The 27422-nt window shown below is 33.4% G+C and overlaps 2 protein-coding genes across 2 annotated transcripts; both read right to left on the reverse strand.

The window, feature by feature from the left end:
* Positions 1-4273: 4273 nt before the first annotated feature.
* On the reverse strand, positions 4274-5263 carry LOC138384956 (olfactory receptor 10AG1-like). The gene has a single exon (XM_069470596.1). It carries the CDS (start codon positions 5261-5263, stop codon positions 4274-4276), a length of 990 nt encoding a protein of 329 aa, XP_069326697.1.
* Positions 5264-21801: 16538 nt separating this feature from the next.
* LOC138384957 (olfactory receptor 5T1-like) lies at positions 21802-22836 on the reverse strand. Its single transcript, XM_069470597.1, is given in 1 exon segment — positions 21802-22836. A coding segment is annotated over 1 exon segment (1035 nt).
* Positions 22837-27422: the final 4586 nt, after the last annotated feature.

Consider the following 27422-nt stretch of genomic DNA (forward strand, 5'->3'; position numbering starts at 1 on the left):
AAAAAGACATTCTATGATAAAGACATCTGTACTCAAATATTTACAGCAGCACAATTCACAATTGCAAAGATGTGAAAACAACCCAAGTGCCATCAATACATGAGCGGATTAATAAAATGTGGTATATGTATACCATGGAGTACTACTCAATTACCAAAAACAATGGTGATCTAGCACCTCTTATATTATCCTGGATAGAGATTGAGCCCATCCTTCAAAGTGAGGTATCACAAGGAGGAAAAAACATGTACTTGCCATCAAACTGGTACTAACTGACCAACACTAAGGTGCTCACATGGTAGTAATACTCACTGGGTGCTGGTCAGGTGGGGGTATGGGGGAGTAAACCCACAGATAATGGAAGTGGAATGCACTGTATGGGGGAGGGACACATTTGCAGCCCTGGCTGGGGTGGGGCAAAAGCATTACATGTAACCAAAATATTTATAGCCCCATAATATCCTGGATAAAAAAAGAAAAAAGAAAAAAAGAACTGCTTTTACATATCTTTTGGTATTGAAAAAAAGACAAATGCCCAATGTTTAAGTTTACCACTTACATGATTTTCAATAATCATGTACATTCATTTTTATCTTTTTTATTTGTTAAAGACTGAAAAATTCTATTTGTCAGTATATGTATAAAATTTTGTTTTGCTTATTATTTATTTATTTATTTATTTTTATTTTTTTTTTTTTGAGACAGAGTCTCACTCTGTTGCCCAGGCTAGAGTGAGTGCCGTGGCGTCAGCCTAGCTCACAGCAACCTCAAACTCCTGAGCTCAAGCAATCCTACTGCCTCAGCCTCCCGAGTAGCTGGGACTACAGGCATGCGCCACCATGCCCGGCTAATTTTTTCTATATATATTTTTAGCTGTCCATATAATTTCTTTCTATTTTTGGTAGAGGTGGGGTCTCGCTCTTGCTCAGGCTGGTCTCGAACTCCTGAGCTCAAACGATCCGCCCACCTCGGCCTCCCAGAGTGCTAGGATTACAGGCGTGAGCCACCGCGCCCGGCCACTTATTATTTATTTGATTTGCTAAGTACTAAGCATCCTTTCATCAATTCAATACTTGTTCATATTTTTATCCTTCTTTTCTTTTTTATTTTCTGCATTGTTTCCTTTACCATTATTCTATGCTCACTGTTAGTCATGTAGTTTTAACTATGTCCCCTCCTATTACCTTAACTTTATCTCTGTTCTATTGGTATGTGCCTTTTTGTCATTTTTCCAAAGAATGACCCTAAATGTTATATTTTCTGATTCCTTTTATCTCATGAATCTATTTTTTTCTCTCAAAAATCAAGCATCATTTGGCTGATATAGAAATCTACCTACTTGATGCTAAATATTCTTTAAGACATTTAGTAGCAATAAGAAAGGGAGAAACAAAAATAGCTTCTTTGCTATGTAGTTTTATATTTTCTAAATAAATATATTATTTCTTGTGATCTACCTAGTACATTCTCAATGTAGTAAATATAAACTATAAATAAAAATATGATGAAATAAAACAGAAATCTTGTGAAATCCTACCACTATAAGGAAGCAAATGTTTTCTTCTAATTCACATCTGCCTGGGCACCATTAATATACAAACCACCTACTACTGACATGCACATGCAAAATGTTATATAAAACTCTCAAGTACTACTCTTCTTGGTTTTATAAAAATAGTGTTATGTTTTACAAATAGATTTACATTTACATTCTTTCTTACATGTTAGGAAAATAGGAATTACATCAGTGCAGCTGCTCTAAAACATTTTGTGAACTAGCCATGCAGTATTATCTGGTGTAGATGTACTTCAGTGTTTTTCATATATTCTGAGAGTGCCTTCCCTTTTGCTTCCAATTTTGTTTTGCATTATTAAAGAAACACTTTATAAATATTTTTGAAAAAACATATGCCTTTAATAATTATTGGGGAAATATTATTGCTACAAAATGCTGAATTGCTTGTAAAGTAATATATATGTAATTATTTTATTTATTTTTTTTAAAAAGGAAAAAAAAGTCAAATACTGCCCAAAATGGATGCAATAATTTAAGGGAGGGCGGAATGATATACCAGCCTGGGCCTGGTGGAATACAGAATGCTTTGCAGATGACTCAAATGAAAGAACATTAATAAGAGGACTATTTAAACAGTGTATTATTTTCCGAGGTCTATCTTAACAAATTACCCCAAATTGGGTGGCTTAATACAACAGAAAATTACTCTCTCACCAGTTCTATTGCCCGGTGTCCAAAATCACCGTGTTGGCAGGACCTCACTCCCTCCAAAGGCTCTAAGGAAGAATCATTCTTTGCTTGTTTTTGCTTTTGGTGACTCTTGACCTACCTCAGCTTGTGGATGAATCACTTCAGTTCCTGTGTTCACCTTCACATGACATTCTTCTCTATTTCTGTCTGTTTTCTAAATTTTTTCTGACTCTTTGTGTCTTATAAGAGACAAATACTTGTCATTGGATTTAGTAGGTATACTAAAACATGGTGATCTCATTTCAAAATACTTAACTTAACTATAGCTACAAAGACCTGTTTTTCTACATTAGGTTACATTTGCAGTTTCTGGATGGAGATATACTTTGAGAAGCCAATATTCAAACCACTGCACATGGGTAAGGACACTTTATGGTGAAAATTCAGAAGCTTCCAATACTAAATAGATATGACTAAAGCTACAAATGGGAGGAAATGATGTGAACAGTGAGATCAGGGACAATAGAGTAAACACGCTCAGGATTGTTAGTTTTAAAAGGACATAGACAGAGACAACAGAAAGAAGTGGGCAGAAATACAAAAAAAACTCCCAATCCTAGTTTCCACCATTTTAGCTATTTCTCTTTTTTCTCATTGGTTAAATCTAACCATAGAGTCAGAGAAAGGCATGAAATATATCAGAGGGAATGAGATGGTTAAAGAAAATTTATCTCAAAATATGTAATCCCTGGTTACATGACACAGTCAGTTATCTTTCATTGCATTACTCAGGTAGTCCCTTGAATCAATAGCTACCCATTGATTCTCAAAATGAGATCTTTGCAATTGAGTTAATTTGCACTCTGATCCACAGAAGCCTTTAACTTTATGAAATAAAGTTACTCTATGAAACAAAGGCGCCTTTGACAAAAATGTGAGGTTGTTATCATAATTTTAATTATATTATTTAAGAACAAGGAACAAAACTGACAATGTTTTTCTGTTGTAGCTACATGATAAACCTATAAACAAATTATTTCTGTAATTTCAAGTCTTTGCCTCATGTTAATAACTTACCTAGTAGTTTTCTCAGTGCCACCATGATATCTTTGTTCCTGAGAATGTATAATGGGATTAAAACAGTATAGAAAAGAGAAATAAGTTTCACAATTCTTTCAATATGATTTGTTTTGGGTTGTAAATAAGTGATAACAGAATAACATGGTTTAAAAAATAGTAGAGGCTATTAAATAACATGTTAGCACGTTAAAAGCTCTTCAAATAGCATATTGTAAATCTGTTTAAATTTGACTTCATCATTATACAGTTCAGATATGAGCTGTGGCCTCTTTCTATGTGCTTTCTCATTGCCCAGGAGTGTAACCTGGGCTTTTTGACATAGTGGTAGAAAGTTTTCCATTGTTAGACAAGATAGTCCTAATGCCCAAGGACTATTCATGCTTGTTAATGTCCTACTGTAAAGCTAATCACATGGTGAAACCAAAGGTCAATAAGGGAGAGAACAACAAAAAAAGATGTGAACACAAGAAACAATGATTGAGGTTATTACCACATAGGTGTAGCATGGTCTTTTTAATTAGTGCGTACTTGTCTATTGAACGTATGTACCATATTTATTAAAATAATTTTCAGTATGAACATTAATTTATGCCTTTTTCTTAGACAAATAGTGCTGCAATAAACACATTACACAATTATTTGTATTAGTCATCTTCATACATACTCTCATGCATTTAGGTTTTTATTTCTACTAGATAATTATTTAGCAATGACTATGGAGTATCTAAGAAGGCTTGTTTCTTCAGAAAGACTTCAACAAAGGAATGGAAAATGGCATGATTTCAACGATGAGATATATCTTTTTTAGTTACATGTCTCAATTTACAGTTTATAGTGAGAGGGAAGATTGATTTTTAAAATATAGCATTGCTAAATAAATTAATATAGCTGTCATAACTCTAAGGACACAAAGGTCCATTAAAAGAAAATTAAATCAAATAAATCTTCATAAAAATTAAATAGGACAAACAATAAATTCTGTTAACTTCAATTGCCACACAAAGCTAACAGTCTGGGAAGAACTTTCCTCAGGGCCTCTGTTACATCTTTGTTCCGCAGACTGTATATTAAAGGGTTACACATTGGAGTCAAAATGGTGTAGAAAAGAGAGAGCAGTTTGTCCGTTCCCTCATACTGATTGGATTTGGGTTTCAAATAGGTGATAGTGGCTGATCCATAGAATAAAACTACAACTATGAGGTGGGATGAACAAGTGGAAAAGGCTTTGGTCCGCCCTGTTTTTGATGGCAACTTCAGGATGGTTGAGATAATTCTGCTATAGGACCCAAGGATCAACACAAAGGGAACAGGGACAAATAGTATACCAAATATATAGACCAACATCTCATTCACAAAGGTGTCTCCACAGGCCAGCTTGAGCACTGGGGGAATGTCACAGAAGAAGTGGTTGACTTGGTTCGATCCACAAAAAGGCAGAGAGAAAATTTGGTATGTCTGCCCTATGGCCACTGGAATTCCACTGATCCAGCAACCAGCTACCAACTGGATACAAACTTTGTGGTTCATGATTAAAGGATAATGCAGAGGGTTACAAATGGCCACATAGCGATCATATGCCATCACGGCCAGAAGGTAACACTCTATGGCTCCCAGCGTGAGGAAAAGAAACATCTGTGCAGCACAGGCAAAAAAAGAAATAGTTCCTTTCAGGGTCCAAAGATCCATGAGCATTCTAGGAAGAGTGACAGTCACATAACAGATTTCTAGAAAAGAAAAATTGCTGAGAAAAAAATACATGGAGGTCTGAAGAGTAGAATCGACTCTTATTATTAGAATTATGATGCCATTCCCCAGTAGAATAATGACATAGATGAGTAAGAATAGACCAAAAAGAAACCGGTGAAATTTGGGAATATCAGAAAAACCCAGGAGAATAAATTCTATTATTGTAGTGAGATTTGTTTCTGTAATTTTCAGTTTGCTTTCTGTCTGTGGATTTAGATTTCTTGGCTGCATTTTTGTCTTCAATAATTGGATTGAGACATGGGTTTAGATCTTTAAAATTTCTCTGTTTCTTTCTGACATTTGTGTTCTGTGATTCTGGGAGATTTGATGTAAAACCAAAAACAATGAACTCATCTGCAGAAAAAAAAAATCGATTCAATTAAATGCTTGAACAATTGATTTATAATGTTAGATTTTCATTCTAAATTGTACAAATAAGATCCATATAGCTACACATTTTTATTCAAGTTACAGTATCAGAAGGGATACTGCAGGTGAGCTTTTTCTTTCAATCTAATTTGTTTAACCCAAGGATTTGCTCAAACAACCTCTCTTTTTAGAAAGACTCTCCACTCTTTCCAAATATTGTTCTTTCTTTAAATCTCACATATTTCCTTGAGATCTTGCTTATTTCATTTTTCTTCCTCTTTGTGCAAAGTATTTGAATCCCTCACACCATTATACTCAAATAGGAATTGGTTTTCCTATTCATTTGTCATTGAGGGAATAAGGTTTTGTATTTTTATTTTCTATTCTCATGTGATTGTCTTATTTGTTTAAGTGAATGTGTAAGCAATTGAGGCTAGGACCCTGTTTTTACAAATTTCCCTATCATCTCTTATATGGTAATAATTACATTTAATAATTATTAATTCAAACCTCAAGATACATAATCAATTTAGTTCAACAAATTTTTATTATCTATTCCGAATTGTATTCATATTCATCTCTTTGCTAGAATCCAAGCTTCCTTGCTTATTTAAAAACTCCCTAAACCACATATAAGCCTCTTTTCCTATGTTTCTTCCATGATAAAAGCTGGGCTTTCATTAAAACCAACATTTTATTTTTCTGACCACAGTCTGAGGCATCTGAGAAATATACGCTCAAGAAAAATACATATGTCTTTGGTCTCATTTAAAATAGAGAACACAGGTTGGGTGTGGTGGCTCAGGCTTGTAATACTAGCACCTGGGAGGCCGAGGCAGGAGGATTGCTTGAGCTCAGGAGTTCTAGACCAGCCTGAGCAAGAGGGAAACCCCATATCTACTAAAAAAAAAAAAAAAAAAAAATAGAAAAAGTAGCCAGGCATTGTGGTGCAAGTCTGTAGTCTCAGCTACTCAGGAGGCTGAGGCAGGAGGATCGCTTGAGCCCAGGAGTTGGAGGTTGCAGTGAGCTATGATGATGCCACTGCACTCTATCTGGGGTGACAGAGTGATAATCTGTTTAAAAAAAAAAAAGTAGTGAACACAAAAAGAAAACAAGCAATTAATTTTGCTTAAAGATACTGTCAGTCTTCCTTAGTATGCATGTCCTTTTTGTTCTACCACATTTTACCACATTAGATTAGCATTACCTCTTCTCAAAGATCTACCTTAACCATTCCACACCATCTGCCATCCCTATTAACTGATTACATCATCTTACTTTTAATTAAGGAGTCAGAAAAAGTCCACACAAATTTCAATATCTTCTCATTAACTAATTTTCTGTCTACATTTACCTAAATAAGCTTTATTTTGTTTGTCTTCCTGGTTCATCTGGATGAAGGCCACTGATGCTTCTTCCAAAGGAGTCTAACCTAGTCATTCTACAACAATCCATCCCTTTCCAGCAAAACATGCAGAGTGATTTATCCCTTCCTCTCACAGCTGCGTGAATTCTATCAGCCTGTCCTGACTTCTGATGTACTTGCAAAAATGCTTTGTGGAGGGGAAATGGAGCCACGTTAAGAAAGGGATTAATTTATAGCATTTACCTACTTCTGAGACCAGATTTCAAGTTCTCCAGACCTTGCTAAACCCAACTGGCTGAAGCACACCACTCACTGTTCCCAAACCTTGAAAATATGTTTAGTCTTCTTATCTACACTCCTAACCCCTTGGTTAAATTTGCCTTCTTATTTCCAGGATTGTTCTACTAGCCTAGCCCATCTACAATTCATTCTGTGCACACATATACCCCAAAAAACTAAGTTGAACTTTTAAAAGATATAAATCTTATCATTTTAATTCTCCCAAGTTTATTTTAATGACCATGTTAGTACCATTGAATTATATTACTGCCAGTGGATGAATTGTTTCTTAATTTTTTTTATTTTTTTTAAATAAATAGTTTTATCCCTATTTTTTATTACAAGCAAAGAAATTGAAACTCAAGATGTTCACAAAATTTCCTCAAGTTTTCACATATTCTGGATTTCAACTCTATACCATTGCTCTTTCCATATCCCTTGGTTTAACAAGAAAACAATTAACTTTCAAACTTAAAACACTTGTGTTTTAAGATAGGCAATACTGTTATGTATCCTACTAGTTCTTTGGACGAAATAGATATTACAATTCTGTAAGATCTCAACTACCATCTATTAAGTTGACTACATGCCATGTACTATGCTCTTACTATATTTTATATTAAGATCTTTTCCTTTAACTCTAAAAATAGAACATTATCTAATTAAACAGTTTATTATTTTAAAGTCGTATATTAATATTTGAGCATTTTCTATTGTTTTTAAGCTTGGAGTATTTTCTTCTTCCTGTTTCATGTTCACATTGTCTCTTTTAAAAAGCCATGCTTTATCTATTGTAAATTTTATCAAGCACTTTTTCCTACTTAGTAAGTAAAGGTCTCAAATAGAGTCATGCCATGAAAGAAATACCAAGCTGAGAAACAAGATCCTTGAACTACAAGTTGGTATATGTTATTTTACATGTCCAAGATAATTCAATTTACCTACATGTATCATACCTCAGCACCCTTGTCTTTAATTAGGAAAAAAATATATTGATACATAAGACTGTGAATGAAGTACAAATGCTTAATAATTTTTCTAATAGAAAGAGATTCTCTAATAAAAGGAGATTCTTTCCATGGAAATGCTTTTATTCAGAATGGGCAAAATTTCCTTTATAATCAGCATGGCAAATATATGTAATTAATTCATACATAATACATCATTCTTAGCTTTTAGTTTTATTAAGAGCATATGTCTTAAAATGAATGATATTAATGCTATCATAATTATAAACATTAGACAAATTTGTTAGGGATTTATATGTTTCAAATGCTTGAAACACATTAATTAATTTAACTTTTTAATCAGAAAGTCAAAAATCTATAGTGTTGCTTTAAATAGTGATTTCATTTTCAAAACTAGATATAACCATTATTTTAGAAGATTGATATTATTTATTGAATCTTGACAATTGTTCTACATTGAAATAGTATAGCAAATATTAATAATTTATATTTACCATTTTCAGTTCTGCTGAAGTCACTTCTTTCTCATTGATCAAGTTTGTGTGTATTTTAAATATTTAAATTGTGAAAGATCCATACCATTTTTCAACACAACCTCTATTTACTTTTGATACAGCAAGTGTTCTTATTGAGGAAATAGTCACTTCGTCCCAATGGGAATATGTCTTCTCCCTCCTCAGAACTAAATCACACGTTAAATGCTCCTCTTTGCAATTACTGCAATTATTTTGTTGTGTTTTTCCAAACAATTCTCCCTGACAGACCAGACTTTCCTGCAGTCTCTCTATGGAATATAATCTTATACCCTATTACTTTCCCAAATCTAGGAAATACACATGGATGTCCTAGAAAATACACTCTTAATTGTCCAATATTACTTGCAGGAAAATATTGAAATTCCTTATCTATTGATTTCTTACCTGTCTAATTTTATTTTCAATAATTCCTCTTCATAGAACTTTTCAGCAGGTTGTGCCTCTTGTTAACATCATCTGAATATAATTTGCATGTTTTCTCATCTTTAAGGCATACCAGTTTGTTTTGTAAAAGTAGGCATTTGTGGTTGTGGGGTAACTGCTATGAAGACAAAGATAATTCTATCTTACAGAAACTAAGCATATTTTATTCAAATTATTATGTTCTCTCTAACAAGATGTGAGGCCATGGTTACATAAATTGCTTTTGTACAGTTTGAGTCAAGTTGTAAGTGTACCCATCACCCAAATAGTGTACATTGTACCCCTTAGGTGTAAATTTACCCATCCTCTCCTGCCCCCTCCCACCTGCTTGATTTCCAATGAGTTTTATTTCCATATGTACACATAAGTGTTGTTTGATTAGTTTCAATTTAATGGTGAGTACATGTGGTGTTTGTTTTTCCATTCCTGTGATATTTCACTTAGAAGAATGATCTCCAGTTCCATCCAGGTTCACTGTTTTTTTATGGCTGAGTAGTACGCCATGGTATACATATAGCACATTTTATTAATCCATTCGCATATTGATGGACACTTGGGTTGTATCCACATCTTTACTATTGTGAATTGTTCTGCTAAAAACATTCGGGTGCAGATGTCTTTCAGCACACATAAATCCATAAATGTGATTCACCACATAAACACAAGCAAAAACAAAAACCATATGATTATCTCAATATGCACAAAAAAAGCATTAGACATAATTTAGCACCCTTTGAGTTTATGATAAGAACTCTTAACACAACAGGCATAGATGGAACATACTTAAAATTATAAAAGCCATATATGACAAATCTACAACCAACATCGTGCTAAATAGGAAAAATTGAAAGCATTCCAACTTAGGACTAGAACTAGACAAGGTTACCCACTGTTACCACTTTTATTCAACATAGTGCTGGAAGTTCTTGCCAGAGCAATCGGGAAAGAGAAGGAAATCAAGGGTATAGAAATGGGGAAAAAGGAGGTCAAACTATTGCTCTTTTCTGGCAATATGATCTTATATCTAGAAAACACCAAAGACTCTGCAGAGACTCCTTGAAGTGATAAATAAATTGAGCAACTCTCAGGTTACAAAATCAATGTACACAAATCAATAACACTTCCATACATCAACAGTCAAGCAGACAATCAAATCAAAGACTCAGTACTTTTCATAATATTTTGTTAAGTTTTTATTCGATGTGTGTAGCCTTAGAGTTTGAAATTTGAAAATTGGCCTAACTCCTCAGGAAATTAAGTCGCTAGCACTATCTGGATTGGTTATGGCTACATTTATATCCCTCATGTTTCTTACTTATATAAAGACCCAAGAGCCAATGCAATGAATTTATGTTCTTAAAGTTTGATTGTTAGTCTTGTTCCATGAGCACACACTGGTTATATTGATCCCAGCTATGATGGGAATTTTCAGTTGTCTTGGTCAAATGTGGCCTCTATACAAATTCCAATTCCTAGAATCATAGATATCTGAGGATCATATAGCCATTCCATCCAAACTCTAATCTGATAGAGAATGTACTGTCAAAATGTAATCTGAATCTAAATGATAACTTTTTCAACTTAAGCTAGACATACCTTTTTCATTAGAACTTACATCAGTCTTAGATATGTGTTATGAAGTCTTAGATTTCACATATTTCTATTCTTCATTCTTAGACTTCTCATATGGTCAGTTTTTTTCTAGAATACCCTCCTGAATCTAATATTTATAAAGTGCAAACTCGGAAAATTTATTTAATTAATCTGGGCCATCTGTAATATGAATCATATTAATGCAAATATTTAATTAAATAAAACTGTATAGTGATTAAATATAATAGTTGTGAAGTGCCTGGAAACACAGCAGGCACTTAATAAGTAGAAACCATTATAAATAGGATTCAGTTGACATTTGTTTGCCAGAAAAAGTTAAATACAACTGACTCCTTAACAACACAGATTTGAACTGTTCAGGTCCACTTGTACATGGACCTCTGCTTTTCCAGAGACAGGAACACCAAACCTTCTCTTCCTCCTCCTCCTCAGCCTACTCAGTGTGATGATGACTAGGGTGAAGACTTTTACAATGATCCACTTCCACTTAATGAATAGTGAATATATGTTCCTTATGATTATCTTAATATCACTGTATTTTTCTAGCTTACTTTACTGTGAGAATACAGTATATAATACATATAACATACAAAATATGTGTTAGTTGACTGTTTATGTTATAGCTAAGGCTTCCGGTCAATAGTAGGCTTTTAGTATTTAAGTTTTCAGGGAGTCCAAAGTTATACTTGAGTTTTCAACTATGCGGGAAGTCAGTACACCTAAGCCCTGTTTTTCAAGGGTCAACTGTATTATTTTTTAACAAAACTGATTATAATATTCCCTATGTATTAGTTTACACTATTGCTTAATTTTAATATCACCACAAATTTTTACCACTATGTTCTTATGACATGTGTTTATTGGTTTGATTGCATTTGACCTGTCAGTGACTTATTTGTTCTTATTTATCCTTTTTTTAAAAAACAAAAATAGCCCAGAATTTTACCTTGCATTTATCATCTTTTATATTTTCCATTCTATCCTCCAATTATCATTCTACTCAATATCCCTAAAAATTACTTTTATGTTCAGCTAATGTAATAACAAAAATGTTGAACCTAAAATTTATTCTAGTGTCCTAATCAGCTAAATTACCCTGAACATTAAAAAAAAAAACAATCCACTGTATGAAAATACACACATGTACATGTGTGCACAAATACACATACACCTAAATTCTATGTAGCAATTGCTTCTACATCTCTGGGTCGCATTGAAACGTGTATATATTTCATAACTGCTACCAACAGCAATGTATTTATAGAAGCATATAACCATCAACAAAAGGAATTTAGAGCTCTTTAAAAATAATATATAATACGTACATATAATTAAGTTATATAAATTATAATAATAAACACTACTGGAGTCTAAGGGAGTTAATTTGTAACAGTTTGGTTTTTCCTTATAGAGACTCACATAGGCAAGGACATCATGTAGACAAGAGCATCTGTGATGAGTTTTCTCTAAAACTGAGAAAAGACCAAACACATGAATTGTTACAGTTTGGAAAGATTGCTGGGGCCTTACTTTCCCCAGGCCTATCTTTAGCTGTTTTAATGAAACCTGGTGTTCACAAAATCACTGGGGATTCTATCCTCCAAAGGTCTTAAACCAAATATAAACACAACAGTCAGAGAATTAAGGGTAAAGCACCAAGGCTTTCTCTCAATACCAGGTACGTGTCATGTTTATGTGTTCTAACTAGGGAATCATAAATGCCTTTTCCAGTTTTCAAAAAGAGCAATTCTCAATACATGCTGTGAATGTAAGGTGGAGAAAAATCATCTGCCTCAAATCCATTCCAATTATTGAGATAAGTGAAATTGAATTAGGCCATTACCAAAGTCAGCTGGCTTTTTTGAAATTATTTGTGATTTGTTTCATATTGCGTTTGATACCTGTATTTAAAGCTTAGTGTCATTGATGTATATAAGTTACAAAAGAAAATTTATTTAAAGAAATTCTTTGAAATCTAAGACTGATTATTATAAACTGTTGAATTTTGTTAAATATGACAACAAATAGCAACAATTTTTTGTTCCTGTTACCAGAGCTAATATTTAAACTCAGACATTAATTTATTGTAGTATAACTGATTATACAGAAAGAGAAAAACATAATATGTTTATTAAATACAAATTAAAGAAACAAATATGAAATCAGTGAAATAAGAAGAAACTCATAGTCAAAGTAACAAATTTGTTTTTTTAAAAAAGAAAATCAATCAAGGCAAAGCTAACTAAACAGTATTAAACCAAAAAAGACAAACAACCAGAAAATTAATTTAGTCAAAAATTCATTTGTCAAGTGTGTGAACAGATGCTCTCTATTTTCTTTGTTTTACTTTGTATAGGAAACAAACATTTGAAGAATACCTATGGTATGCCAGGCAATTTTCACATATTTTCTTACTTAATTCTCACAATTACCACTTGAGGAAAGTTTATAGATTAAACTAATAGTTGGGCATGAGATCACATGCTACTCTGGTAAAAAGTGACTAGTCATTCCTTTTAACTTCTTGTAGTTTCAGTAAAATGGACATAATCAAAGCTATCTTACAGTGTTGTTTGCACTATGTGAATTGTTATTGAATGGCTTACTTTACATCACACTGGTAGCAAGGGGTAGAAATCTGAACCCATATCTTTGTCACTATTTATTCAATATTAGGGAAATATTATTCCCAAAAAATTTTAAATTCTTGATCATGGACTATCATATTCATTAATGTTCAGTGAAAATAGATTCATTTGTCAAATCAATATGAAAAAAGCTCTGTATTTCATTCTCTTATTCAAAACTCCCAAATCACGGTAGCATATTACGTAGTCCCAAAAGTTCTACAATAAAGAAAGTTATCTTTAAATATTATTTAACCAAGTGTTTCTTAGACATAGTAGATATCAGAACCTTAATTTTCATGTATGTGGGGTTAAACGATAAAGTGTCAAAGAAAATTAATTTAATCAGCTAACTTTTCCTGTATAAAAAGCCAGATTCGTATGTGATCTAATGTGCAGGAAGCATATGCATTGTCCCTGAAATTCAATTTGAGACTTTGACCGCAAAGATTAAAACATGTTGAAAAAGTTTTCTGATTCAACAATAATAAAAAAAGCCAAAACTTTATGAAAATACCTGATGCAGACAAGTCCAAGCCACTGGATAATGAATGCTATAGGAAATCAGAGAATGAAATGATGGATATTGTCTGGATTTGCAAAAAACGACAAGTGAGCTTTTAAAAATAAACAATTTTATTATGATAGAAAATTTTATTTTTTTCATTCTATATTCCAGACACCCATGATTCTCATTTTCTTTTTTTTTTTTAGATAATCTATAAGTTTTGTCAGATAATATTATATATATGCACATGTATACACACATACACAAAACACACATATTTTCTTTGTTTTATTATTTAATATATGTGTCATGTGTATTAGCTGTTTAAATATCACAGAGAATAATTTTGCTAGATGTCCCAAAAGTTTACCTGTTAAATACTGAGGGTTTGTTTGGTTGGTTGGTTTGTTCTTTGTTAATTTCTTCCTTAAAAGATGAGGTCTTTGCTTTGTATACTGGAGTCTGGAATACATTGTTACCCAAGGTCCATCTCCTGCACTCTCTCTGTTAAACAAACATTTCTTTTAAGGCTCTCCAAGAGCATTCTAATTTCTCCATGGGTTTGTATGTGGTACACAATGTCAATTTTTATCCTTTGATGAGATCCTACTAAAGTTCTGTATCAGGCTAACTTTTCATATTTGGGAAATTTGAGTTTACTGTGGATAATTATTATTTAAAATTAAAACCATACAGTTTTCCAAAGATGTTAGTAGATTGAATTTGTCTATTCAAGCCTGTATGTTCTGGTTATTTTCTTTTTCCTCTTGCTCCCTACAGATCCCTCGTAAGAGAGCCACATAAATGGCTGATGGAAATGTCAGTGTGATAACTGAATTCATCCTCCTGGGGCTGACTGGGAGCCCTGAACTGAACGTTGTCCTTTTTGCACTGTTTCTATTGATCTATATCATTACTGTGGTGGGCAACGTTTGGATTGTCATAGTAATTCTGGCCAGTACTCAGCTCCATTCTCCCATGTACTTTTTCCTTAGCCAGTTGGCCTTCTTGGATTTCTGCTATTCTTCAGTCTTGATTCCTAAAATGTTGGTGAACTACATAGCAGGACAGAAAGTCATTTCCTATCACGGGTGCCTCCTTCAGTATTCCTTTGTCAGCATGTTCCTGACGACTGAATGCTTCCTCCTGGCTGCAATGGCATGCGATCGGTATCTTGCCATTTGTTGCCCACTTCGCTACAAAGGTCTCATGACCCCCAGGTTCTGCATCTACCTGGTGACTGCTTCCTACTTGCTAGGTTGTACCAACTCCCTCACCCACCTGAGTAGCTTACTCAGTCTGTCTTTCTGCGGGCCCAATGTCATTAACCATTATTTCTGTGATATTCCATTGCTCTTCCAACTCTCCTGCTCTGACACCCAACACAGTGAGGTTTTATTTACTGTGCTCTCTGGAATGACATCAGTGACTACCTTTTTGATAGTAGTTACTTCCTACGTGGGAATCCTTCTCACTGTCCTGAAGATACACTCTACCAAGGGCAGACACAAGGCTTTATCTACATGTGCCTCCCACCTAACGGTAGTGACTCTCTTCTACGGAACAGTGATATTTACTTATCTAGGAACCAGTTCTAGCTACCCACAGAAAAGAGGCAAAATCCTTTCTGTGTTTTATACACTTTTGCTGCCCATACTAAATCTTCTGATATACAGCGCGAGAAACAGAGAAGCCAAAGAAGCCATGAAAAAAATTATTAAGAGAAAAATACTTGCTCAGTGAACATAAATTTTCAGACAGACACATTTAAGGAATATTTATTGATGCTGAAAGCAGGTACATTGTTAAATATAGGTGGGACCTTTGAGATGGGGTAGGAAGGTATTTTCAAAGCAGCATATGTGCAAAGATACATTCATTATTGGCTTCAGAAACACATGCAGCACACACACACACACAAACATGCACACAAGGAAGACTTTTCTTTTACTCTTTTAGATTTACTGGTTGAGAGAACATGACTTAAACTGATGAAAGATTTATTAACAGAAAAGACCACTCTCATAGCGAATGGAAGAAGCCACGTTTGCTCATTTTTCTTGCCAGCAGAATTTCACAAAACCCCAGACTCAGTGACTGAGCACAGCCCTTGGGAAGAATGCCCTGAAGACGATAGGAAGGAAAGAGCACAGGCTAAATTTTTAGAAAAGATAATTTCAATGATCCTAGTTCTTGCCTCTTCCTGTACATAACGCCCAACAGGATTAGTGATTATGCCTGAGTGATCTATTACCAGATAGACGCCCTGCACCCAAACCTTGATGATATTTTGCTCCAGTGTAACTTCTGAGCACATTTGATGTAACTCTGAGCACATGCAGAGCTGCCATCATCTGTATGTAAACGGTGAACTGAAATACGACTTTGGAGCAGTCTGACAGGTATCCCTCTGAAAGACTCTCCAGGGTTGCAATCCTCAGTAAGATGCTGAATAAAACGTACTTTAATTCTTTAAAAGCCTGATTTTTCTTTAGTTGGTTGACAAGACAAAATTTGTTCGCACACATGGGGGAACACAAAAGAACTGGCTCACTCAGTAGCTGGAAACAGGGGCTTGTATACCTAATTTGACAGGTGAAAGGGAGGGAAGAGAAAAGACACCTAAGGGAAAGAAAAAAATAAGATTTTAAGAGAACAAATAGGAGATAAGAAAGTTTGTGATAGTGTTTGTGTTATGCAGCTGCCAGTGCTCTCTTTCTTGTTCCTGGCAGGAAAACATCCCTCTGGAGGGGATTTATGACACTTTCATTCTCAGATCTTTCTGCCTTTAGTCAAATAAGTGAAGCTCTGAAAAGGCTTCCTTCTACATTTGTTGAATCTGAAATGTCTTCAATTAAAAGCAATTTTTATGCCACTTTGGTATAATTTGGATCCTTTTAATCCCCAAATTATGATTTTGGAATCTAACTTCCTATGTAAAAAAAATCAATATCCATTTTCTAAGGATTGGTAAGTTATAAAATGTGATCTTCAGTTATGGTAAAGAATATAGAAGAACCAGTAGGTATACAATCACACAGATGTACAACACGGACATACGCACAGAGACACACCTCAAGGAGCATTGGTTACAGAGAGTGAACTGAATCTTCCTTCCTCTTAGCAACTCCCCAAGTGCTGAGCCATTTTACAGATGAGGAACAAAGCATCCATGGAGTTAAAAGCTTACTAAAGATCAGACAACATTAAAGTTTGAGAGCTAGAATTCAAATACACACATATACTTGTACACAGGTCCCTTCCCCATTTCACATTAACAAAATACAAGTATTTTGTATGCCATCTTTGTATAGAACTGTGAAAATTTGAAAGTTATAATTATAATAAAAAAACTTGGAGATTTAAAAGTATTGAAAATATGTTTGATATATGCTTAAGGTAGAAATATAAGCACATACACAATAGTAACATAACGTTGTCCATATCCTGGTTTTTAAAGCCATCATCCCATAAAAGATAGCAAAAATCCTGGAGGAAGTAGTTAATTCTAGTGCTGAGTCCAGAAAAATGCAAGATGAACCTGGAGTATTTTGTACTGCCAGAGTGTAAAAAGTGGGGAAAAAAAAAAAAAAGACAGAGATACGTCCAAAGAACAAAAGACACAGGAGCCAATTTAATGATGGTCAATTAGCAAAGCTAGAAAAATTTGAGCAAGAAAATAAATGATGGTGATATGGAATAGTAACAGAAGAAATAAATTAATTATCAGAGTGCACATTAATATAAATAAATAACTGAATAAACAAATATATATAGGAGAAATAACTTCTCATTACAGAATTATCCCAATTAATCTATGTTGAAAGAATAAGGGAAATAGAAATTTTCCTCCAAACACCACAGTAATAATTGCTACGGGCAACAAACATATTGATGGATGGCAAAATGTAGTGATGAAATATTTACATGATCAAAATTATCTCCCCCATATAAATATTTATTAAGTGCATAGAAAAGAATCATCATCACTTTACAGTGAAGAAATCTGGTAGACACTACTTTAAGTGATCAAGTTTAATATTAGTAGTAATATCACTTATCAATATCATATGCCCTATAATAAAATGAAAAAGACATATATATCACCTCTCTGGAACTCTTTCCAATAATGCATAACCTCAATTTAATCAGTAAAAAACACTAGGCAAACCTCAATTGAGGGACATTCTATGAAATATTTGACATGTACTCTTGAAAAGTATCACAGTCATGAATGAAAAGGAAAACAATATAGAGCAACCACAGATCGCAGGAGCCTGAAGGGACATGACACAAACTGCAATGTGGTATTTTGGATTGGAACCTGGAACATAAAATAAGGACTTTAGTGGAAGAGCCAGGTAAATTTAATCAAGTCTGTAGTTTAGTTAATATTATTGTATCAATATATAGTTTTTAGTGTTGATAATTGGACTGTGATTATCCAAGATGTTAACATTAGTAAAGCTGGGTGAAGAATATAGAGAAAATATCTAAATAAAAAGTTAAAAGTTGTTGATTGTCAGAAATCAAATTGAGCATATAGGCAAATACGAATTCAATTGATCAAGCAGTTATTAAATGTGTTTTTGTTGGATAATATGGTCAACCATATCCCCTATATCAACTATATATGGATGACCACTATACCTATTAGCTTACCAAATGCCAGAACATTAAATAGCTGAGACAAAATTCTAGTCTTAAGAGAATCAATTAACCCTAAGTAGTGTGAAAGTGGAGGTGATATTGTTTTCATCTTTGTAGCACATCTCAAAGCACAGTGACTGTCATCTAATAGCTGTTTAATTAATATGTGGTGAATTAAGTAAAAGAATATATTAAAATGTGATATTTCAGCTCTACAACCCAATAATTTCAAAATTTTATTTTCTCAAGATGCACACTAAGGAGGAAAAAATATTATAGTAGTCTCCCTTATCCTCAGGGTATTATATTTCAAGACCTGCATTGAATGCCTAAAACCTCAGATAGTACTGAACCCTATATATATATTTTTCTATACATATACACCTATAACAAAGATTTATTTATAAATTAGATACAGCAAAAGATGAACTACAATAACTATTAATAATAAAATAGAACAATTATAACAATACTCAGAATGGCACACAATTTAAAACTTATGAATTGTTTATTTCTGGAATTCTTCATTTAATATTTTAAGATTCTGGTTGATGAAGGATAACAGAAACTTCAGAAAGTGAAACTACAGATAAGGGAGGGGCCACTGTGTGTCATTTCTTTAATCCTAATATTTGATAATGTTAATCATCAGTAAGTGATATGGCACATCTATAACAGATTTTATTCCATTTTAAAAACCTCTTGTGTCAGAGGTAGAATTAAATATGGTTTCTATTTCTAGAAAAAAATGTACTTTTTTTTCTTTTACTCATGTAGAATCTGTCTTGTTTCATCATTGTAATACTAGGGAGAGATTTGTTTAAGGATATGAAATTACAGCTAGATAGGTGGAATGAGTTCTAATGGTCTATACTGTTGTAGGGTGATTATAGGTAACGATAATATATTATATAGTTTCAAACAGCTAGAAGGAGGATAGTGAATGATCCCAACATAGAAAAATTATAAATTTTTGAGATGATGGATATGCTAGTTACCCTGATCTGATCACTATACATTATATGTATTGAAACATCACTATGTACCCATGAAAATGCACAATAATTGTCAATTAAAAATAAAGTTTAAAAGTCCCTTCTAAAAATAAGCAACAGAATGTAAAAATCACAGTAGAGAAGGAACTTAATTAGATAAGTCTGTGATAGCCTTCTAAGCTAGTATTTGTTAAAGTATAGTCTATAGAACATAGCACATTTTCAAAATTTACTTTTATGGACTGATAGACCAGAATCTGTAAAATGGTGTGGCTTATGAAACTGCTTTAAAACAAATAAACAAGCAAAGAAACAGAGAATAATAATGTGAATCAATTTTGAGAAATACTATATTGATCTATCAGCTGAACATTAAAGGAAGAGAATAAGCTTGATTTTTACTTCAGGTTTCGTGTTCATTTTCCTAGACGGCGCTCATATTCTCAGCCAATTGTTTTATGTATATACCGGCACAATTAAAAATCACTGAAAACCTGCAATAAAAATAAACATATCCATGATTTGTTGATATGGGTGGGAACATAACTATAGTTCAAAATACTTAGAATGCCACGGAGCCATACTTTAAGGTTTCGTGTTCTGAGGCTCAACATTTCCCCCATCTGAAACTTACTAGAAGCTTCAAAAATTAAGAATTGATCTAGTGGCTGTGGAGGGGAGAATTGAGTTAATAGATGAGTGGGAAGGGATTTGCAAAGGAAAAGAAAAATATAGGTTAGAATGATAATGAATAAACAGAAAAGAACAAATCTGAAGACATTGAATAAATTTAAGCAAAATGAACAATCTAAGCACATAATAACAAATGAAACTCTTTCATTGACTCACCATTTATTAATTTTTTTTAAGTAAATCATACATTTCAGATACTTTTTTATTCCCTGGAGATACAATTCTGCATTCAAACACACACAGTACTTGTATTTATGAAAATCGTAGTGTCAGCATACTGTTAGATCTAGATAGTAATCAAATATTCACAACAACAAAATAATAAATAAAAACTGCTAAGTGATGAGAAAGAGGCCCCACGGAGATAGAATAACACAAAAAATTCTTTTTGAGGGAAAGATAATTGAGGTGAGATATTTATAGTGAAGTTTTATTAAATTGAGAGTTAAAGATACCATTCTTCTATATTGACCTATACAAATAACAAATCCTGGAAGACTGCTCATTCCCACCATTTGGTTTCTGCTAGATGAGGATCAAAAGGGGGCACTGGGATTTTTATGCATGTCAACTGGATATCAATTATTGATAAATTTGTTGATATTTGTTGAATTTTTGATACATTTGTCAAATATATTATTAATCAGATATTTCTAGGCATAAATGAGATCTTCCTCATTTCTTGTGCTTGCTTCTTCCTCTCCCAAACCGTGATTATTTTTGTTAACTTGAAAAAGCAACAAAATTGATAAACCAGAGGACATTCTTGACCACAAGAGTTTCCTAACTATTTTCAAACACAAATTTGAATGGCTGAAGCCTAAAAAATGATCCTGAAATGCTGAAAAAAGTTTGATTTTTAAAAGAGGTGAATACTTAGAAACATTTAGATTATTCAGTTGGTCCAGAAAGTTCTCCTTAAAACATCACAAAACAAAAAGCATAGCTTAAAGTACTGTAGCTTTGAATAGCATGATTTTCTATAAAACAAAATTTTGTCTACCATGTAGTCAATGCTGTCTCTCTGAATAATCGTTTGCCTTTGTTAGAGAAATTTTAAACATAGATTCTGCTCTCCAGCATTTACTTGTTCCAATACAGATGGATGAGTTCTCTTTGCATACTTGATTAGAAGATATTACAATGTGAGGTACTGAAAAATATTGTTTTGGATATCAAACTCACACTTATGAATTAACTCTTAAAAGAAACATTGTTTTTGTTACTATATTTTCATGCAGTTGTTCTGGTGGAGTCACAGGACAATCACTCCTTTGGGAAAAGACTGAGTTTCATTGAAAGGAAAGTAAATAGCTACTTTTAATGACTCTTCATGTAAACAAATCTTAGAACAAAAATAAATAAAGCAGAATAAACAAAGCAGAAGGAGATATGAGTTTAAGTAAAGTGAGATTGCTTCTGTTTTCTGGGCCTTGTGCATTGGATGTAAACTTTGTGGAATGATAACAAATGCAAGTCTCTTCCTCATAAATAGAGGACAAAGATGGTACTAGGGAATGAGCAAAGATCTGGCGACACAGAAACAAGGATTGTAGCATCAAAGCAAGCTAGATTTTCAGAACTTTGAGTAGTTATATATAGTAGCCAGTTATAGGTTATTCTCTAATTTATATTTTTTATTTGCTTTCACTGATCCTTCGGTACATTCTCAATAATAAGTATTCTTACCATGGACATATGACACCCAACATTATTTTCAGGTTTAGTCAATTCTAAAACTCTATGTATGAAAGAAACAATTTCTCTCAAAATGTCTTTTCATGGCCTCTTTTACATCTTTGTTCCTCAAACTGTAGATGATAGGATTCAGCATGGGAATCACAATGGTGTAAAATATCGACACTATCATGTCATGCTCCAAAGTATAGCTGGAACTGGGTCGCACATACATGAAGAGGATTGTTCCATGGTAAATTACCACTCCAGTTAGGTGAGAGCCACATGTAGAGAACACTTTTTGTCTTCCTCCGGCAGAATGCATCTTCAGAATTGCCAATACAATGAAACCATAGGAGATCAGAACAATTAGGATAGTCACTATTTCAATGGAACCCACAAAGTAGAAGAGAAGAAGCTGGTTCGTGTGAGTGTCAGAACAGGAAATAGCGAGAAGAGGAGGGATATCACAAAAGACATGTCTAATTTCACTGGACCCACAGAAGGAGAGCCTAAAAGTAGCCACTGTATGTATAGTAGCATGTAAAATTCCACCACCATAGGAGGCAATGATGAGTGGTATATAGACTCTGGGTGACATGCTCACTGAATACAGGAGAGGGTTGTAGATGGCTACATAACGATCATAAGCCATTGCTGCCAACAGAAAGCATTCTGTGGTCCCTAAAGTAACAAAGAGAAACATCTGTGTTGCACACCCAAAAAATGAAATGGCTTTATCCTCTGCCAGGAAATTGACCAGCATTTTGGGGGTAACAACTGTAGAATAGCAGGCATCCAGGAATGATAAAACGCTCAGAAAGTAGTACATAGGGTTGTGAAGCTGGGAATCCCCAATGACCAATGTAACCAGTCCCAAATTTCCTATCACAGTAAAAAGATAGATTGCTAAAAACAATAAAAACAAAAAGACTTGCAGCTCAAAATTATCTGTGAAGCCCATCAATATAAACATAGTGACTTCAGTCACATTGTCTAATGAAATCTTCAGATATAAATTCGTATCTGAAGGCAATCCTGACATTTCAGTTATTGTTTATAGGCTCTAAAGGTAATAACCTGTATAAACAGTCTTCATCCAATTATATCTTCATATTTGTTTCTTTGAAGGGCAAAATGAAATCCTTGTCAGAGAAAGGATAGGCAGTGATGAAGAAGTTGGGTCCAAGTGGACGCAATATTCTGTTTAAAAAAATTGAAGAAATTATTTCACTCAATTGTTGGTTAAATTCATCTTGCTAAAAATTTTAATGGCTTAATTTCCAGTTCATTTTCTCTCAAATTTATTACCACCTATTTTGCTATTAAATCTTTTTAATATTCATGAAGATGCAGAAATCCTCAACAAAATACTAACAAGCAGAATTCAACAGCACATCAGAAAGATAATCCACCATGAACAAGTAGATTTAATCCCAGGGATGCAAGGGTGATTCAACATATACAAATCAATAAACATTATTCACCACATAAACAAAGGCAAAGGCAAAAAACAAAACAAAACATATAATCATCTCAATACATGTAGAAAAAGCATTTGATAAAATCCAGCAGAGTTTCATGATAAAAACCCTCAACAAACTAGACAAGGAAGGAATATACCTCAAAATAGAAAAGCCACATATGACAAACCCATTGCCAACATCATACTGAATGGAGAAAAGTGAAAGCATTCCCCCTAAGAAGTGGAACAACACAAGGGTGCCCATTGTCACCATATTCAACATATCAATAGTACTGGAAATTCTATCTGGAGCAATCAGGCAAAACAAGGAAATAAAGCATATCCAAATCAAGAAAGAGGAGGTTAAACTCTACCCTTTTGCTAACAATATGCTCTTGTATATCTAGAAAATCCTAAAGACTCCACCAAAAGACTCATAGAATTGATAAATAAATTCAGCAAATCTTAGGTTACAAAATCAATATGCACAAATCAGCAGCATTTCTATACACCAATAACAGTCATGCTGAGAGTCAAATCAAAGATTCAATACCATTCACATTAGCTACAAAGAAAATAAAACACCTAGGAATATACTTAACCGAGGAGGTAAAAAAGATCTCTACAAGGAGAACTGCAAAACACTAATGAACGAAATCACAGATAACACAAATAGAAAAACATCTCATGCTCATGCATTGGTAGAATCAATATTGTTAAAATTTCCATAACTACCCAAAGTGATTTACAGATTCAAGGCAACACCTATCAAAATACAAATATTATATTTCACAGATCTAGAAAAAAATTATTCTATACCAAACCAAAAATAGAACTTAAATAACCAAAGCAATCTTAAGTGAAAAGAACAAATCTTGAGGCATCACATTACCAGATTTCAAATTATACTTCAAGACTACAGTAACCAAAACAGCATGGTACTGGTATGAAAGGAGAGATATAGATCAATGGAATAGAGAACCTAGAATTAAATCACACTGATCTTCCACAAAGCAGACAACATACACTGTGGGAAAGGAAGCCTTATTCAATAAACAGCACTGCGAAAACTGGACAGCCACATGCAAAAGAATGAAACAGGTCCACTATCTCTCACCATATACAAAAATTCAGTCAAGATGGATAAAAGACTGAAATATAAGGCATGAAAACATAAAAATTCTAGAAGAAAATATAGGAAAAAACTCTTGTAGACATCAGCCCAGGCAAAGAATTTATGACTAAGACCCCAAAGGCTAATACAGCAACAACTAAAACAAATAAATGGGACTTAATTAAATAAAAACCCTTCTATACATCAAAGGAAACAATCAACAAAGCAAATAGACAACCTGCAAAAAGGGAGAAAATAGTTGCAAACTGTACATTCAATAAAGGGCTAATATTCAGAATCTACAAAGAACTCAAACAAATCAGAAACAAAAAACAAACCACCACATTAAAAACTGGGCAAAAGACATGAACAGAAATTATTCAAAAGAAAATAGACAAATGGCCAACAAACATATGGAAAAATGCTCAGCACCACTAATCACCAGGGAACTTCAATTAAAACCACAATGAGATGCCACCTTATCCCTGTCAGAATGGCCATGATTAAAAAGTCATAAGACAACACATGTCGGCATGAATGCGGAGAGAAACGAATGCTTATATACTGTTGATGGGACTGTAAATTAGTACAAATAGAAAACAATATGCATATTTCTCAAAGAAATAGATGTAGACTCACCATTACATCCAGTAGTCTTACTACTGGGTATCTACCCAAAGGAAAATAATTCATTTTATCAAAATGACACTTGTACTCAAATATTTATTGCAGCACAATTCACAATTGCAAATATGTGTAATCAACCCAAGTGCTCCCTAATTCATGAGTGGATTAAGAAAATATGATATATATGTACCATGGAGTGCTACTCAGCTATCAAAAGGAATGAAATAATGTCTTTTGCAGCAATTTGGACAAAACTGGAGACCATTATCCTAAGCAAAGTATCTCAGGAATGGAAAAAAGAAACACCACACGTGGTCACTAATAATTGGGAGCTAGTCAATGGGCACACACACAGGTGCAAAGCAATGTTTAGGTCATTGGAAATCAACTGGGGAGAGGGGTAAAGCTTACCTACTGGGTACAATGAACACTATTCAGGTGATGGACACATTAAATCCCTGAATGAAGCATTATAAAAGATATCCACATAACAAAAACATTTGTTCTCTCTTAATATTTTGAAATTAAAAAAAAAACATAACCATGACACAAGCCACAAATGTGCAACAACAGAAAAGTAAAAAAAAAAAAAAAAAAAAATCACCTGCATCTGGATAGAATGCCTCTGTTACTGAAACACAATTAAATGGTGGATCCACCATATTTAGAAGCAAGCTTTCAGCATAGTGACTTCTGTTTTTCCTCACCATGTCATATACCAAAACTTATTTAGAAGAGTGAAATATCTGCTCTGCATAAAGCTAAGCTGAATTCAGTGATCTACAAATGGTTTGTATTTGATATGAAACGCACTACATTTTTCTCAAATTCAAACATCTATTTATCAAAATGATAATGAGAAAATCACCTTGGATGAAGAAAGCCACGTCTTCATTTTCAAAGAAAAGTCCTAGATTCACATGGAAGATTTTTTTAGTATATAGTATAGTTTCATACTGTGGGATTACAAACAAAAAAAATGCTCAACTATTCCTCAGAGAATTCTACAGTAAAAAAAAAAAATTAAGCTAAATTCCAATTGTTTTGTAAATTGACAACTCACACATTACTCATGAACATATGCACACAAATATCTTAAAATAATTTCCTGTTTCATTTGAGTCATTATATTATTAATAGCAAAATAAATTTTAAAACCATCAATAATATATACATATATTAATTTTTTTGTGGAGGTATCTATATTTCACCTTCATTTTTGAAGGATAGTTGCACTTTGATAGAGAATTTTTTTTTAATTCTTATTTCAGCATATTGTGGGGGTACAAAAGTTTAGGTTACATATATTGCCCTTGCCCCTACACCCCCCCGAGTCAGAGCTTCAAACGTGTCCATCCCCTAGACAGTGCATCACAAAAAGATATTTCAGTTTTAAAAATTCCTTATTCTCTCTCTTTCTCCTCTCAATCCTTTCAGAATCAATTAGAATTGCACGCAAATATTTACTGAAGAGAGGAAAAAAAGGAGAATTAGGCAGATAAGATTAACATGGTGAAAATAAAAATGTATGAGCAATTTTTTAAAAAACACATACCAATAGGTAGTCTACTAAAGAAATTTTTTACAAAATATATGTGTACATGTTGACTGACATACATGGCAGAAATTTCAGCTACATCACAGTTCTAATCTTTAGTTTCCTGATACATCTGAGAGATGACAATTGTGGAAGGTGAAGAAAATTGTACTTGGACTCTAAAACCCTGTGTTAAAATCTCAGATTTAGCACCTAGTGACAGAGAAAGCTTGGAAATGTTACTTCTCCTTCTGAACCAAAGAATAACTAAGATTAACCAAAATTGTCAGCCATGCCTTATTCAACTACATAAACAAGATCTCATTGCAGAGTGCTTATTTATGAAATATATTAAAATGTTTTATTAAAGTTTTAAATATAATATTAGATACATATATATGAAATATGACTTTTAAATTGTCTTAAACTACAAGATAAATAGGGAATTATAAAATTAATTTTCATCAAAGCATTGAGCAATTAATGGGCCATAAACCATAAGCAAAGTATTTCTTCTTTTAATTATAAATATATTACATGACAAAATATATATTAAAATGCCTTTCCAATGAGATCATACCTGGTGAATTCCAATGTTACATGCTACATTTGATGTTAAAATGCATCTCTGTCACTGCACTGTGCTGTTGGCATGCCAGTAAAATAATAGTTTAATGTTTAAGTAAATTTCCCTGATACTTTTGCTGATAATAATTTTCTGGTAAACTTTGATGCCTCTGATCATACCTGTAGAGAAAGAAGGTGGTTGGCCAGGTGTGGTGGCTCATGCCTATAATCCTATCTCTCTGGGAGGCCTAGGCTGGAGGACCCCTTGAGGTCAGGAGTTTGAGACCAGCCTAAGCATGGCTAGCTCTACCAAAAATAGTAAAAAAATTAGCTGTGTGTGGTGTTGCACACCTGTAGTCCCAGTTACTCAGAAGG

The sequence above is a fragment of the Eulemur rufifrons genome, chromosome 6 (genome assembly GCF_041146395.1).
Source record: "Eulemur rufifrons isolate Redbay chromosome 6, OSU_ERuf_1, whole genome shotgun sequence".
Lineage (NCBI taxonomy): Eukaryota > Metazoa > Chordata > Mammalia > Primates > Lemuridae > Eulemur > Eulemur rufifrons.

Excerpts from the sequence above, each read along its gene's own strand:
- LOC138384956 (XM_069470596.1), bottom strand. The coding sequence starts at position 5,263 with ATGCAGCCAAGAAATCTAAATCCACAGACAGAAAGCAAACTGAAAATT.